Below are 14,473 nucleotides of genomic sequence, written 5' to 3'. Positions count from 1 at the left end.
TCATTGCAGACGCCTGTGATAACTGTTACAGCTGATTATTGTAGCCTAGGGTTAAAGTACAGTAAATTACCAGTGGTCCATTTGTAACTAGGGGTTGTCTAAAACGGGTGTTCTTAAGTAGGGGACCGTCTGTACCTCCAAATGACAAAGCAGCTGGCCACACATGACCTGTCGCTCTGTTGGGGTAAAAATTACCCTATTCACTTGATCCATGGGGATTCCACTTATGGGACCACTACTGATTAGCAAGTGCATGCCTTGTGATAAGAATACCCCTTTAAGATCTCTGACCAGCAGTCATGCAATAAGAACCATCACTGGTTATTCCTAGCGATGAGATGAGCCAGTGCTTCTGGGTATAGCAGCTCTCCCATCTAGCACCCATTACACAAGGACACCCTGGCACAGCTGGAATGGTCTTCACCTGCTGATGTGTTGCGTTCTCCACTTTGGTTGTGGTCTCCCCCGTTGCTGGAGAGCTGCTACTTGCGGCTGCTGATACTTTACTTCTATCCAAAAGCAACTTCTTCAACTCCCGATTTTCATATCTTCAGACACAGATCAAGGCAAAGAGAAAGCACAAGGTTACATTGTGACAAGACACCGACAACACGGGACACAGCCCTGAACACACAGGATTTGGTTATGTCAGGCTGCCCTCTAGTGGTCATCTAGTGGGTAGTGCCTTTGAGGTGGTACAGAAGTTTAGTTTTTCTTTTCTCTTTGTTAGTTTTGACATTTTTGGTAAGTGTAAGGAAAGCTCCATTCTGTACATGATTTTATAACCCTTAAAGGGCTATTCCAATTTCAGCAAATAAATGTTATTGTTTGTATAATGAAAAATTATACAATTTTCCAATATACTTTCAGTATCAATACATCTCAGTTTTCTACATCTCTGCTTGCTGTCCTGCTATGGAAAGCTTCATTGTTTATTTCCAGTGGACAGAAATCTGACCATGGTCTCCCAGGTGCATGGTTCGTTATAACCCACAGCTCTGATTACTGTCTATAATACTAACGAGCCATGCACCTCTGTGACCATGGTCATGTGATGTCACACAGGTGCACTGATGGTTATGTCACAGAGTAATCAGAGCTGTGTGATATACCGAGCCCTGCACCTGTGTGACCACGGTCAGATTTCTGTCCACTGGAAATAAACAATGAAGCTTTCTATAGAGTGACAGCAAGCAGAGATCAAAAAAAAAAACCTGAAGAATTGATACAGAAAGTATATTGGAAAACTGTATAACTTTTCATTATTCAAATAATAACATTAATTATTTACCATTAATTTACATTTAACAGAAATGGGAATACCACTTTAATAAGATAATCTTAGATCTTTTATAAGGGGTTTTTTAATTATAGACACAGGGGATGTCTGATTACCAGCAAGCAAAGGAACATGGAACATATGTATAACATGGGGCCGAATATATACATCCCCACAACTGCAGTGTGAAAGGGGCCTAAAGGAAATCTACTGTCAAAATCCATCATGATAAACCAGGGGCACTTACTCATATATCCAGACACCGTGACTGTGGGGATCTTCTTTTCTAAAAAAAAAAAAATAAAGTTATGCTAATGAGCCTGAAGGTCTACCAGGGGGCACTGCCCCTCCCGTGTTGCAGATTCATTTGCTGTTACACTGTGCAGCAGAACTTCCCTTTCCCCTCTACTCCCCTAGCAGTTCTCCTTGGAAGTTCTCCTACACAGTGTAACAGCTACAGCACAGAGTAACACCCCCAGAGCCCTTCTCGCTCATTAGCATGATTTGTAAAGTTGACTTTAGAAGAAAGGAGGCCAACAAATAATAACAAATATAACAAGATAACCACAGCCACAGTGTCTGGATCTACAAGTAATGTCCCTGGGTTATCAGGATGGATTTTAATGGTAAATGTCCTTTAAATGAAATCCAGCACTTCGGAAAAGTAAAAAACACCTAGAAATACTCACCTCCACTCCTCTTCATCTTGATCTCGGCGCTGTATTCCGCTAGTCTTGACACACACACACAAAAAAACCCCCCCAAAAACGTATAATTAGCAGCACGGAGCGCGGGGACAAGACGCTCCAGGCTGTTAATTATCCACGTCCTATCACGAGACGTCACCTCCTATCACGAGAAGTCACCTCCTATCACGAGAAGCATGATAATGGGAGGTGCGGCGTGCATAATTAGCAGACCGGAGCGGCGGACATCTTGTCCCCACGTTCCTAATTATAAGTCTTTTTTTTTCTGATGATCCCGGCGTGTCAAGCCTAGCGGAGGATACAGCATTGGGATCAAGATGAAGGGTAGTGGAGGTGAGTATTTTTAGACATTTTTTTGCTTTCCTGCTGTTGTAGATTTCCTTTAAGGAGACGTTTGGTCACTGTTCTCATGGCTGAATTGTCCCACAGTGACACTCTAAGTTAATGTAGGACAAGGAGTGCAGAAAACCCCTTGAAAAATCATGTAGTGAAAATTAGGAATCTTCATGCGGTCCACACTCCTACATGTGATGTGTCTCACCTCAGGTCTTGCTCAGTCAGGTTTCTCTGATTCCAGTCGACCTCCAGTTTAGACCGCAGATCTTCATTCTCCTTCCTCAGCTGTTCACATAATGTCTACAAGAAACCAATATGGCAATCACAGACATTATTATACACTTCCTCAACAATACTGCACTTTGTTGATTCATCAAAATATATAAAAATTCTAAATAATATTAATAATCAAACATAATACTCATAAAGAATTGTACCCCATTAAACTACTAGTCCCCTCAGGTAGGGTGTGAATTGTCCTTTCTACGCTTGCTTCCTATGAGAATTCTCATCCAAAGTCAGGTAAATATGACTCTTCTCCTGCCATTTTCACATGAGAGGAGTCAAATTTAAAGGCTGCAGGGGTAGAGTCACTTCAAACATCTCTATCTATGGTGCTATAGTAAATGAGTTTTGTGTCATATTAAAAGATAAGAATCTCATCTCTCATGTACCATCTTAGCTTATGGTTCTGTGAGCTACAGAACTGGACCTGCAATTAAAAACTAGGCAGGAACTGGATCTTTATCTGCAGATTCAATTTCCAACTACGTTTTTAGATGGTTCTGTAGATCATAAAGCCATAAGCCTGATGTGATCTGAAGGAGGACATAGTAATCCTTAATTTGACACAAAGAGAAGAGAAGATTGGGGCTTCCGAAGTGATACTAACCTTGACTCATCTTCTGTGAAACTAAGATGAGAAGAGTCAGATTTGCCTAACTTTAGGGGAGATTTTTTTTTATAGGTACACAGGTGAGATTCCACATAAAAGGGATTCTAAAGAGGGGCTGGCAGTAGTTTAGCATACCCTGGCCCACAGAAGGTTTTCCATAAAACCCCATCATAAGCAACAAATACAGTTTTACTGAGTTGTGGATTGCATATTGTGCCTAAAAAAGATTTGGAGAATATAGAGCAAGGGGTTAAAAGGGGTCCTACCAAGTTATATTATTACCCCCTATTCTGTTTCTAAAATTCACTGTCTAAGAGCTCACTGTCTATAAGAGCTCTGGAAATACCTGAGCACTGTGCTCAGCAATTTCGGACACTGCCGTAGCAGCGGACGGAGAGACGGAACAGATGCCAGTGAGAATGGGACCCTCATTCTTGTGATAGAAGACATTTTTATAGATGTAAAATACATCTAATGCCTATATAACTATATATAGATATGACTAGCCCTCACACATACCTGTAACACCGATGTCCGCTGCTCGTTCTTGTGCACTTTATTCGCCAGCCGGTTGAACTCCAGCACCAGGCGGCTCATGTGATTGAGAAGTCTGTTGCGGTCAGATTCTTCGGCAAACATACTGAGGGAATTCTCCATGCGCTGCAGGTGGTGGTGGAGATTGTCATCATCGCTCTGGCCGCTGGATCCTGGATTCTGTAAAAAAAAGAGGGAAAAGGTTCAAGAAAAATATGGCCGCCGCGTTCCATAAACAGTACAACGTCACAGGCCCAAAAAATAACACTACAAGTGTCACAGACATATTACCTCAGATGGGACATTAAAGGGGAACGGCGGCCATTTTGAAGCTGGGGATTACTACGCCATATGCAGGCCATGGACTGGCAAATTTTTTAAAGTTTTTTGTGTGGATACTTCCATACTAGTTTCCTCAGACCAACGCAAACATTGAAGTGAATGGGTCAGTAAAAACACGGAAGAACAGGCCTAAACCATGGTTTACCGTATTTTGAGTGTGTAAAACCTTATGGGGTCCACAGCTACAAAACCGACACAACTGCGGATATGTACATTGGGGTGTGGGATCTTTATGTCCGAATACTGTTAACGAAGGAACTAGGAGTCAGAAAGGGGCAGAAAAATTATCTAAAATTTTATTTGTCTGCATTGCCCAAAGCAACTGTCTTATTGCAATACCCAAGACAGCCTAAGGGCAAGGGTGGCGCTGCGTCTGCAAAAAGCAAGTCATAATATTCTAGTTTCACACAAAACACTTTTTAGGGGAGATTTATCAGAATAGTCTGAGAGCAGAACTTTTCTAGTTGCCCATGGCAACCAATCAGAGCTCAGATTTAATCTTATAAACAGCTGTGGGAAAATGAAAGCTGAGCTCTGATTGGTTGACATGGACAACTGGAACAGTTCACTTCTCTTGACTTTTTGAACTAAAACATCCATAATTCCAGGATTCATATAGCATGATCATATTACAGATTTGTTAATAACATGGAATAATAAGTGTCATATTATGTAGTAATAATAATTTGCTTTAAACTGAACCATAAACCGTGAGAAATTATACAAGAAAATACAGAACAGAAACAACAATATTTCACTGGCTTTAAAAACAATAAGGCTGCAGCTTTTATTGTGAAATCCTGGAAAAACCCATTTCCCCAAACATAGACTGAGTGTAATACTAAACTTTCTGAAAAGACTGGCGGCTAATTGGCCCATATTGTGTTGATGGGTCTGTGGGGCCCAGACAGGAGCCCTTAAAGAGGACCCATCAGCTCTCCTGACAATCTATTTTAGTAAATCTGAAAAAAGTAATTCTAAAGTATATTTTTTACAAAAAAATTCTGTTATTCCTCCTGGAAATGTATTAAAAAGTCATTTACTAAGGGCCGATTCGCGTTTTTCCGTCGGCTTACCCGAATATTACCGTTTTGCACCAATTTTCCCTGAATTGCCCCGGGTTTTTGGCACACGTGATTGGATTGTGGCGCATCAGCGCCGGCATGCACGAGGCAGAAATCGGGGGGCGTGGCTGTCAGAAAACCCGACAGATTCGGGAAAAACCGCCGTATTTTTTAAAAAAAGTGTCGCTTGACATGTGCTTACCTGCACCCAGATGGTCTTCAGCGCAGCAGCAACACCTGGTGGACATCGGGCGCACTACCTTAGTGAATCGCCGGAAGACCCAAATCCTTGACAGATTGACAGAGAACGGGCAGCTGGTTCGCGACAGGACCGGGTAAGTAAATCTGCCCCAATCTGTCCATTGGATGTGTATATACATATAACAACACTGTCAAATGCATGTAAAAGACCAATTTTTATAAATTATGGAAATTCCAATAGCAAATGGTCTTGGAATTTTGATATTTGTAAGAGGAATAACAGAGGAAAGCACAAAGGATTGTAGTAAAATAAGAAGAAAAAGAAAACGGGGAGGAAAGGGTGGGGGGTTGGTCTTGGTCATGTGACCCTCTCTATACCAATCAAGAGAGCCATGAAGCAAGTCATGTAAACCATCCTGTGATTTCCGTCACACTGTTAGGCTACATTCACACTACAGTATGGGGGACGTATATACGGCCGATATACGTCCCCCATACACTCCTATGGGCTCACGGCCCTGTACGGGAGCGGTACGGTGCAGCACACGTGCGGCACCGTACCGCTCCGTAGCCCGGGGAAAGATAGGACATGTCCTATCTTTCCCCGTATTACGGCGCCGTGCGCCATTAGTTTCTATGGAGAGGGGCGGGGGTGAGCTGCGCTCACCTCCTCCTCCTCTCCCCGCGCTGCCGTGTGCCCGCCGTGCTACGGTGCGGCGGGCTCACGGCAGTGTGAATTTAGCCTTACATTGAGGTGATATGTTAATTGAAAAATGCACAGCAAACTTGAGTGACATTTTGGTTGCACAATTGGGGCCGGCGCCAGCACTGGGCATACCTGGGCAAGTGCCGGGGCCCAGAGTTGCTGGGAGGGGGCCACATAAGGCTGTACAAAAGGTGTGAGGGGGGCTTATATAAAATAACCATGATGGGGCTTATATAAAACAACCATGAGGCAGCTGTTTGGGATGATAAACTAGGGAATATTTTAGGGAACAGGAGACTGTTTTAGTCTGAGTTTTTAATGCCGTCATGTGAGTTCACTGCAAAAGGGCCCACTGAGGCTCTGTCACCGAGGGGCTTACTGAAACCTGGAGCCGACCCTGCGTACAATAAACCTTTATCAAACACGGTTTGCAACGATGAGACAAGAGAGGTCGTATAGTGCTGTGGCAGAAGAATGGCGCTAAAAAAAAAAAATCACATTACTGAATAGTAAAACACAAGACAAAATAATTTTAAAAATCCATAAATTTATGACACAACACAGGTCTATAGAAGCAACAGATGGTGGAAAAAGAAAACCACAAAAACATCTGCAAAAAAAAAAAAAAAGCACTTCCTGCACAGGGAATTCAGAGAAAAAGTCCAAGATTTGAAAAAGAATCGGAATAATAAAAACCAAAATTTTTGTTCTTATTATAATAATAAATAACAGAACGTGTTTTTGCTTATAAAAAACTTGATCCATGTTCCCAGCAGGGGGCGGTATTGGAGTCTTTTCTTCTGTTTCCGTCAAACCCAACTCATTTATTATATGATCCATCAAATTTAAGGCCGATGCTCGGATTTCGGTCTAGACTGGACACAACTGTAGCAAATTCACAGCTGTGAGAAATTACGGATTGCGCCCTCATGCATGTCTGCGCAGCCGCAGCTTCCTGATATAGCCGTTGCGGCAGAGGGGCGGAGCATCATGTGCCCGTGTATAATAAATATCCCATATTCATTTCAATGGACCAACATATCCATGTGGAGTCAGGGCAGGTCTTATTCCTTCCCTTGTTTACTGCTCGAGCCTTCCTATAACAGTCTGGGAAAAAGTGAAAAAATACGGACACCACACTGGTGTCACTTGCGTGCCGTCCGTATTTGCGGACCACTTGCTAGATAACATAATCATGTGACCCTTCAAGGGGGTGTAAGAAACCAGTGACATCCTACATCAGCCTTCCGTTATTTTATTCTTTTTAGTTGCACAGACCCGATAAAACGTATCATGAGCGTATATCCGTTTTATACGGACATACAGCGTGGTTTTGAATTACACACAGACTGTAAACACAGACGAAAGATTCCGTAATTGCGGTATCCAGAGGGTTTTATTCTTTGGATTAAAACAAGAATGTTTCCATTCAATGACAGCAAGCAGAGATCAGGCAACGAAATAATATGTGATGACCAAATTTTATGGATACAGTCTCCGTCAAGGATCCTCAAAAAAAATCCCATAATTCCATTATAATCTGCACTGTTACATAATAGTGAGGTGTGTCTGTATGTACAAGGCTTATTCCTCGATGACCCAGCTATTGTTATATGGGGATCTCATTGTTACTCACCGTCCCGCTGTGAATAGAATATCACCTAATATTAGAAAGCCCCGCACCGGACTGACTCATTATCCCTACACAAGACGGGGCCAGGAGCCAAAACCAATCGCCATGAATCACTGACACCAATGTAAACTCCAAAAAAACTACAAGATTACACAATAAGGAAATGTGTCCACAATAGTAAAACGGAAACAATAACCACTGGGGAACAGAATGTGCCGCATCAAAGGCAACACCGAGGCATTTAAAGGAGAAGCGTCACCTTGCCCAATACGTCTCGTTCTCATAACATAACAATTCAAAGAACTTCATTTTCTTGTATGACGGCAGAAAGCAATGAACAACTGGGCGTTAACATTTCTGGGGTGTCGTGCACTCGAAGTTTAGACTGGACAACGTGGAGTTCTCCAGGTAACTCCCAATTGTCAATTCTCATGGTATGGGAAATACAAGCATTTCCTAAATCAGGGAAAGGTACATCTCAGCGCTCACTTACATAAGGCAGGAGCATCAATAATACAATACTAGAATTCTTCATACAAAGGTGACAAAAATATTCTAAAAAAACCTCTTTTAGAATATGGTCAGTGAAGTGATCATCTTATTATGGCGGGTTCAACTTAAAGGGGTTGTACCAACTTGGATTACCATCCCCTATCCACATTATAGGGGATAATCAACATGGGGAGAGAAAAAGAACTGGACCGCACATCCACACATCACACAATGATCTACTGCCGCTAGGCTACAGTATATAACGAATTCGAGGTTCTTAGTTACAGTTTGATCAAATTGTATAAGCCCACCAACCACTTCATGGTGACCTCTTTATGGTGGGTCCCTACGCTATCATGTGCGGCATCACATGCTGGTGGGGACCCGGGGCCCGGAGCCATGGGGGCTATGCCTGCCAGTATGGGTGCTGGGGGGCAACCGGGTCTTGGTCCCTGCCGGTGCTGTGCTGCAGAGGTGGTGGACGCCATGTGATCCCGCACATAATAGCGTAGGAACCCACCATAAAGAGGTCACCGTAAAGTGGTTGGTGGCTTATACAATTTGATCAAAATGTAACTAAGAACCTCGTTCTTATATAATGCAGCCTAGCGGCAGTAGATCATTGTGTGATGTGTGGATGTGCGGTCCAGTTCTTTTTCTCTCCCCATGTTGGTTATATGGGATAATAAACTGATTGGTCTGACTGCTGGGACCCCCGCTGTTCTAGGGATCAGTGGAGAGGAACGTTCTTGTGACCTGTTCTCGGGATTGTGGGGGGGCCATTCTTGCGATTGGCAGGGGGGAACTTTGTCATGACCGGTGGGGGGTGGACTTTTCTAGTGACTAGTGGGGGAGCACTGTTTTCCTAATCGGTGGGGGGAGGAGGACTCTACTCCTGATCGGTGAAGAGGGTTGGTCTTGGGATCATGGTAAACGGGCCGTACTTGTAATCATTGGGGAACCGTTCTTGTGATAGGGGGAACTGTTCTTGGGACGGGTTGGGGGACCTTTCTCCACAATCCTGAGAACTGTCCCCCCACTGATCACAAGAACGGTCCTTCCCCACCGGGCACGAGAACGGTCAACCCTACTGGTCACATGAACAGTCCCCCAAAGGATAATCCTGAGAATGGTCCTCTCCATGGATCATGCGAATGGTCCCCCCACAAGCACACTGCATCCCATTATCAGTAATTGATGGAGTGGAAGGTTGAGATAGAACTATAGAACGATAGAACATTCAAAACTATAGTGGAGCTGGAAATTGTAGACCAACTAATCAGAAGTAGCTGATCTCCAATTCTCAGATTGTTTTTCTCCATCAAAGTGAGAATTGACTGGTGACGTCCCATTCTTGTGATCAGTGGGGGTGTCGGCAGTCGGACCACCATCAAATTGTTATGAGGGGTAACAATGAAAGTTGTAAAACCCTTTTACCAGGATGGTTTTATGTAGTGAAGCCTTGAATGACCAATCACCCTACAACTGTCAATGCAGGTAAAATTCAGAATCTCCACTGGACCAGAGGGGATCCATCAATGACATTCAAATATCCTGACGGAGGGTATTTTCACACAATGACCCCTTGAAATTAAAGATGTACATTCAAATGCTTCTAAAGCAATAAAACTGTATGTTTGTGTACAAATTTGCCCATATTGTGGTTTTTACATGTGATTTGGCCTCTAGTTTTCCCTATAAAACCTCAGCTGACGGTGACTAAAACACATTTCGTGCCCATGTGATTTACCATCGCAGCATGTAGTACAGACCCGACGATGACGGAGCAGTTTTCTAAGAACCACAGCTAATTTTGGCTGCCAACACATGCAGTGGGGGTCCCCTGCCAGTGACCAGCCTGTAACCAGTGGGTGCTGCCAGGGTGTCTGGGGCAAGCGGTGCTAAATTAGCTGAATGGCAATACTCACTGACTGTCTGGATTCAGGACTTTTTCTTTTGTCACTGGGGTCCAGGATGTCAAATTCAGCGAAGGATCCCTAAAAGAGAAATCTTTATCAACACAGATCCGTATGTTAACCCCTTATCACCGACACTAGTTTTCAGCTCAAGGACCAGACTCGATTTTTCAAATCTGCCATGTCTCACGATAATTGGTTATAACTTCGGAACGCTTTAACATATCCCGGTGATTTTGAGAATGTTTTCTCGTGACACATTGTACTTCATGTTAGTTATAAAATTTAAGTGATAAGTTTTGCGTTTCGTTCTGAAAAAAAGTGAAAATTTGGCAAAAGTTTGTAAAAATTCTTCATTTTCCAAGTTTGAAATGTTCTGGTTTCCAGACTAGATGTAAAACTACCCAAAAAGTTCGATAATTAACATTTACAGAATATCTGATTTATGTTGGGATGATATTTTATGCGTCCTGTCATTTTTCTAGGATGTTATGAGGCGCAGAACTTTAGGTGCGATTTTTCTCATTTTCATGAAAATTGCCAAAACTCACATTTTGAGGGACAACTCAGCTTTCAGGTGACTTTGAGAGGCCTAAATAATAGTAAAACCCCATAAATTACCCCACTATAGAAAGTTCACCCCTCAACATATGTAAAACAACTTCTATTAAGTCCATTAACCCTTTAAGTGTTTCACATGCGTTAAAAAATATGGACCTGCGATTTAGAAACTATAGAATTTTTTTGGAAATACATTCATTTAGGCCAAAACTGAAATTTTCAGAATAAATTAAATGATGAAACGCACTGCAACGCTTGATGCCCAATTCCTCCCGAGTGTCCTGATACCCCATATGTGGTGGTAAACTTCTGTACGGGCGCACGGCCGAGTATAGAATGAATGGAGGCGCCATTCACTGCAGATTTGTATTGTCACATTGTACGACCTATACATTTTTATTTTTTTTGGTAATGCGAACATATGAGGGCTTATTATGTACGGGATGAGATACAATGTATAGATAATTTATTTTGGGAGTCTAAAGCTTATTCATGAGATTTTATTAACTATTTCAAGGGGGACACAAACAAAATCATCAATTTTTTATTTTGGATTGTTAGCATTTTTTTTCCCCTGCTCACCGTAACGTAAAAATAATATTTTATCTTTATTCTCTGGTTCACTACGATTGCGGTGATACCTCATTTATATAGTTTTTCTAATTTTTGCTCAATTTTCCTGAGCAAAACCAATATTGGAGAAAATCGCATTGTTTTTACTATTGACAACTTTTCAGGGCCATAACTTCTGTATTTTTCTGTTGTCAGATCTGGTGAGGGCTTATTTTTTGCGAAAACAGTTGTTCTTTTCAGTCGTATCATATTAGGGAACGTAACTTTTTTTGATCACTTTTTAGAACATTTTTTGTGATGGTGTTTGATGAAAAATTGTATATTATGGGAAGTTTTTCGAGGTTTTTTTTTCACGTAGTTCACCGAGCGGGTTGAATATTGATTTAGATTTATTGTACAGATTACTACGGACGAGGCGATACCAAATATGTACGTGTTTTTGTGTTTTATTTACTTTATTTGCATTTTGTGTGTTACTGGGGAGATTATGGGACTTTTATTTTATTTATTTATTTAATTATATTATAAAAAGATTGAATTTATTTTTTTTTACTTTTTTACATTTTCTACTTCTTGGCTTGAATAAGCAATCATCCGATCGCTTATTCAAGCCTTTACACTGCAATACACTTGTATTGCAGTGTATAGTGAAAGTAACTGAGCATGCTGCGCATGCTCAGTTACTTACAGCCGGGTCCTGCCAGGAAGGCAGAACCCGGCGGGGAGAGAAGCTGGAAGCCCCGGGTAACTCGTCGGGACCCGGGGCAGCGGCAGGAGGGATCGGATCCCCCGGTAAGCACACCGGGGGGGTCCGATCCACGGGGGACACACTAGCACGCCGTGGTCATGCTTGACCGCGGCGTGTAAGGGGTTAAACACCCGGGATCAGAGTTTTTCCGATCCCCGGTGTTAGTGCCGGGTCTGGGCTGTGATATCACAGCCCGACACCGGCACCAGCGAGACCCGGTGTCCCGAAATCTTCTTCTGACGCGCCGCCGTAGAAAGGCGTACGCGTCAGAAGAAGTACCCTTAATGACCGCCGTAAAAACCCGAAAGGGCGGTCATTAAGGGGTTAAAGGAAATCTACAATCAAAATCCATCATGATAAACCAGGGACACTTACTCATAGCTCCAGGCACTGGGACTGTGGTAATTCTTCTTATATTTGTTATCCATGGCCTCCTTCCTTCCAACATAAACTTTTAAAATAATGCTAAAGAGACAAAAGGTCTTTCAGGGGGCAATACCTGCGCTTCTCTGTGTTAGAGCTTCACAGGCTGTTACACTGTCTCCTCCTCCACCTTGCGCCCTCACTTCCCCGTCCCTGTGCCTGATGTAATCTCACACAATAGGAGGGAGAAGTGTAACAGCCCATGAAGATAGAGTATAGAGGGGCTCAGTGAGATCCCTTTAGGATGACTGCAAAAGTTGATGTTAGACGGAAGGAGGCCATAGATAACAAATCTAAGAAGATTACCACAGTCATGGTGTCTGGATCTATGAGTAAAGTGTTCCTGGTTCATCATGATAGATTTTGATGGAAGATTTCCTTAGTAAAGTATAGAAGAGTCTAACTATAGGCTGCTCTTACATCCATCTACAGACCATATCTCCATAATGGATATATACGTCCAATATAGATTCATCCAATGTAGATCCAATTCTCTTATACATATGTATATGTGGGGAAGAACAGAACTGACACAACTAAACTTGACATTCAGGCAACAATGAGCCTTGGTCATTAAGGGGTTAAATAGCTTGGGTCCAAATCCTGTATTAAAGCAATGCCAGCCAAATTTGCAGATTTTTGTAGGACCAACATCTAAATCAGTGTCACAGCCCATGTACGTGATATCAAAGGACAGGAGAGATAATAGCGCACTTCCGGCTACTTACACTTGCTGGGTTTTTGGGAGAGACCGTCAAACAGACATCCGATCCAGTGTCCTTAACATCTGACAGTTCCACGTGCAAAAATTCTTCTGGTTTTTCCTGCACTGAAGTGTGAAGTAAATGTATAGATGTAAAACACAGAACAACACAAAATACACTTCATGAACATAAACTTAATAACTCGTAAAAACTTATCGCCCCACTTCTCACGTTTTATCAAGGTTTATTAAGTTACATTACAAAAAAACGTGAAAGATAGGTAATAACCAAATGATTGTAAAACCAAATAAATACAGAAGAATAGGAGTCCTTTACTCCCTTCTGTTAAAGGGAACCTGTCACCAGGTTTTACCCCACTAAACTACTAATCTTTTCAGGTGGTGGATGAGATGTCCTCTCTAGAATTCCTTCTTTTATGTGAAATAGTCAGACAAATATGACTCTTCTCACCTCATATTCACATGAGATGAGTCAAGTTTAGTGGTTGCAGGAGTAGTGTCACTTCAGAAGCCTCTGTCTTCTGTTCTATAGCACCCAGAAACATGATGTGTCAGATGAAAGATAAGAATCTCATCTTTCAGATCACATCAGGCTTGTGGTTCTCTGAGCTACAGAACTGAACATACAGGCAGTAAAAAAAAAAATAGGTGGGAACTGGATCTTTATCAGCTTTTGCTGCTTACATTTCCAACTATGGGGGTCATTTACCAAGGGCCCGAATCGGTTTTTTTCGCCGGTTTCCCCGAATTTTTCCGATTTGCGCCGAATTGCCCTGAGCGGATTGTGGCGCTTCGGCGCCGGCATGCATGCAACGGAAATCGGGGGCGTGGCCTTCGGAATACCTGACGGATTAGGAAAAAATCGCAGTATTTAAAAAAAAAAAAAAAAAAAAAAAAAAAAAAAAAAAGGGTCACTTGACACGCACTTACCTGCACCAAGAAATAGAAAGTGAACTCCGGCGGACCTCGGCACAGCAGCGATACCTAGTGGATATCGGCGCACCGACCTTAGTGAATCCCGGCCGGATCTGAATCAGCGTGGGAGAACCCGCCGCTGGATCGCGACTGGACCGGGTAAGTAAATCTGCTCCTATGTCTTTAAAGGGGTTGGCCACTTTAGCTCATGTTTTTTGTAATGTGTGAGGGGCAGGGTATTAGGTAATTTACCAATATACATCTATTAACAGTCCTGTGCCGCTTTCTTGATGTGTGAAGTGAAGTCTCCTGTCTGTTACCTCATCAGCCCCAGAGATTCCTGACCATAAAATGGCGGCAGATGGAAGATCATGTGATCTCTATCTGTCCATGAACAATTTCCAGTTAGAGATCACATGACCCT

The 14,473-nt window shown here is 42.5% G+C and overlaps 1 protein-coding gene across 4 annotated transcripts in view; it reads right to left on the bottom strand.

Moving 5' to 3' along the window:
- Positions 1-14,473, bottom strand: part of TNIP1 (TNFAIP3 interacting protein 1) — a 56,607-nt gene that overhangs the window by 20,282 nt on the left and 21,852 nt on the right. For 3 of the 4 annotated variants that reach the window (XM_072145564.1, XM_072145565.1, XM_072145563.1), the window contains exons 4-9: positions 13,139-13,239; positions 10,118-10,186; positions 3,737-3,931; positions 2,528-2,622; positions 1,527-1,565; positions 425-548 (exon numbers count right to left, since the gene is read on the bottom strand). In XM_072145564.1, coding sequence (XP_072001665.1) covers positions 425-548; positions 1,527-1,565; positions 2,528-2,622; positions 3,737-3,931; positions 10,118-10,186; positions 13,139-13,239 — 623 coding nt within the window. The remainder of the gene's footprint in view (positions 1-424; positions 549-1,526; positions 1,566-2,527; positions 2,623-3,736; positions 3,932-10,117; positions 10,187-13,138; positions 13,240-14,473) is intronic. The other variant, XM_072145566.1, reaches the window with a different exon arrangement.

Source organism: Engystomops pustulosus, chromosome 4 (assembly GCF_040894005.1).
Source record: "Engystomops pustulosus chromosome 4, aEngPut4.maternal, whole genome shotgun sequence".
NCBI classification, from domain to species: Eukaryota; Metazoa; Chordata; class Amphibia; order Anura; family Leptodactylidae; genus Engystomops; species Engystomops pustulosus.
Note: the sequence above shows the minus strand (reverse complement) of the source record. Positions and strands in the feature narration are given on the sequence as shown.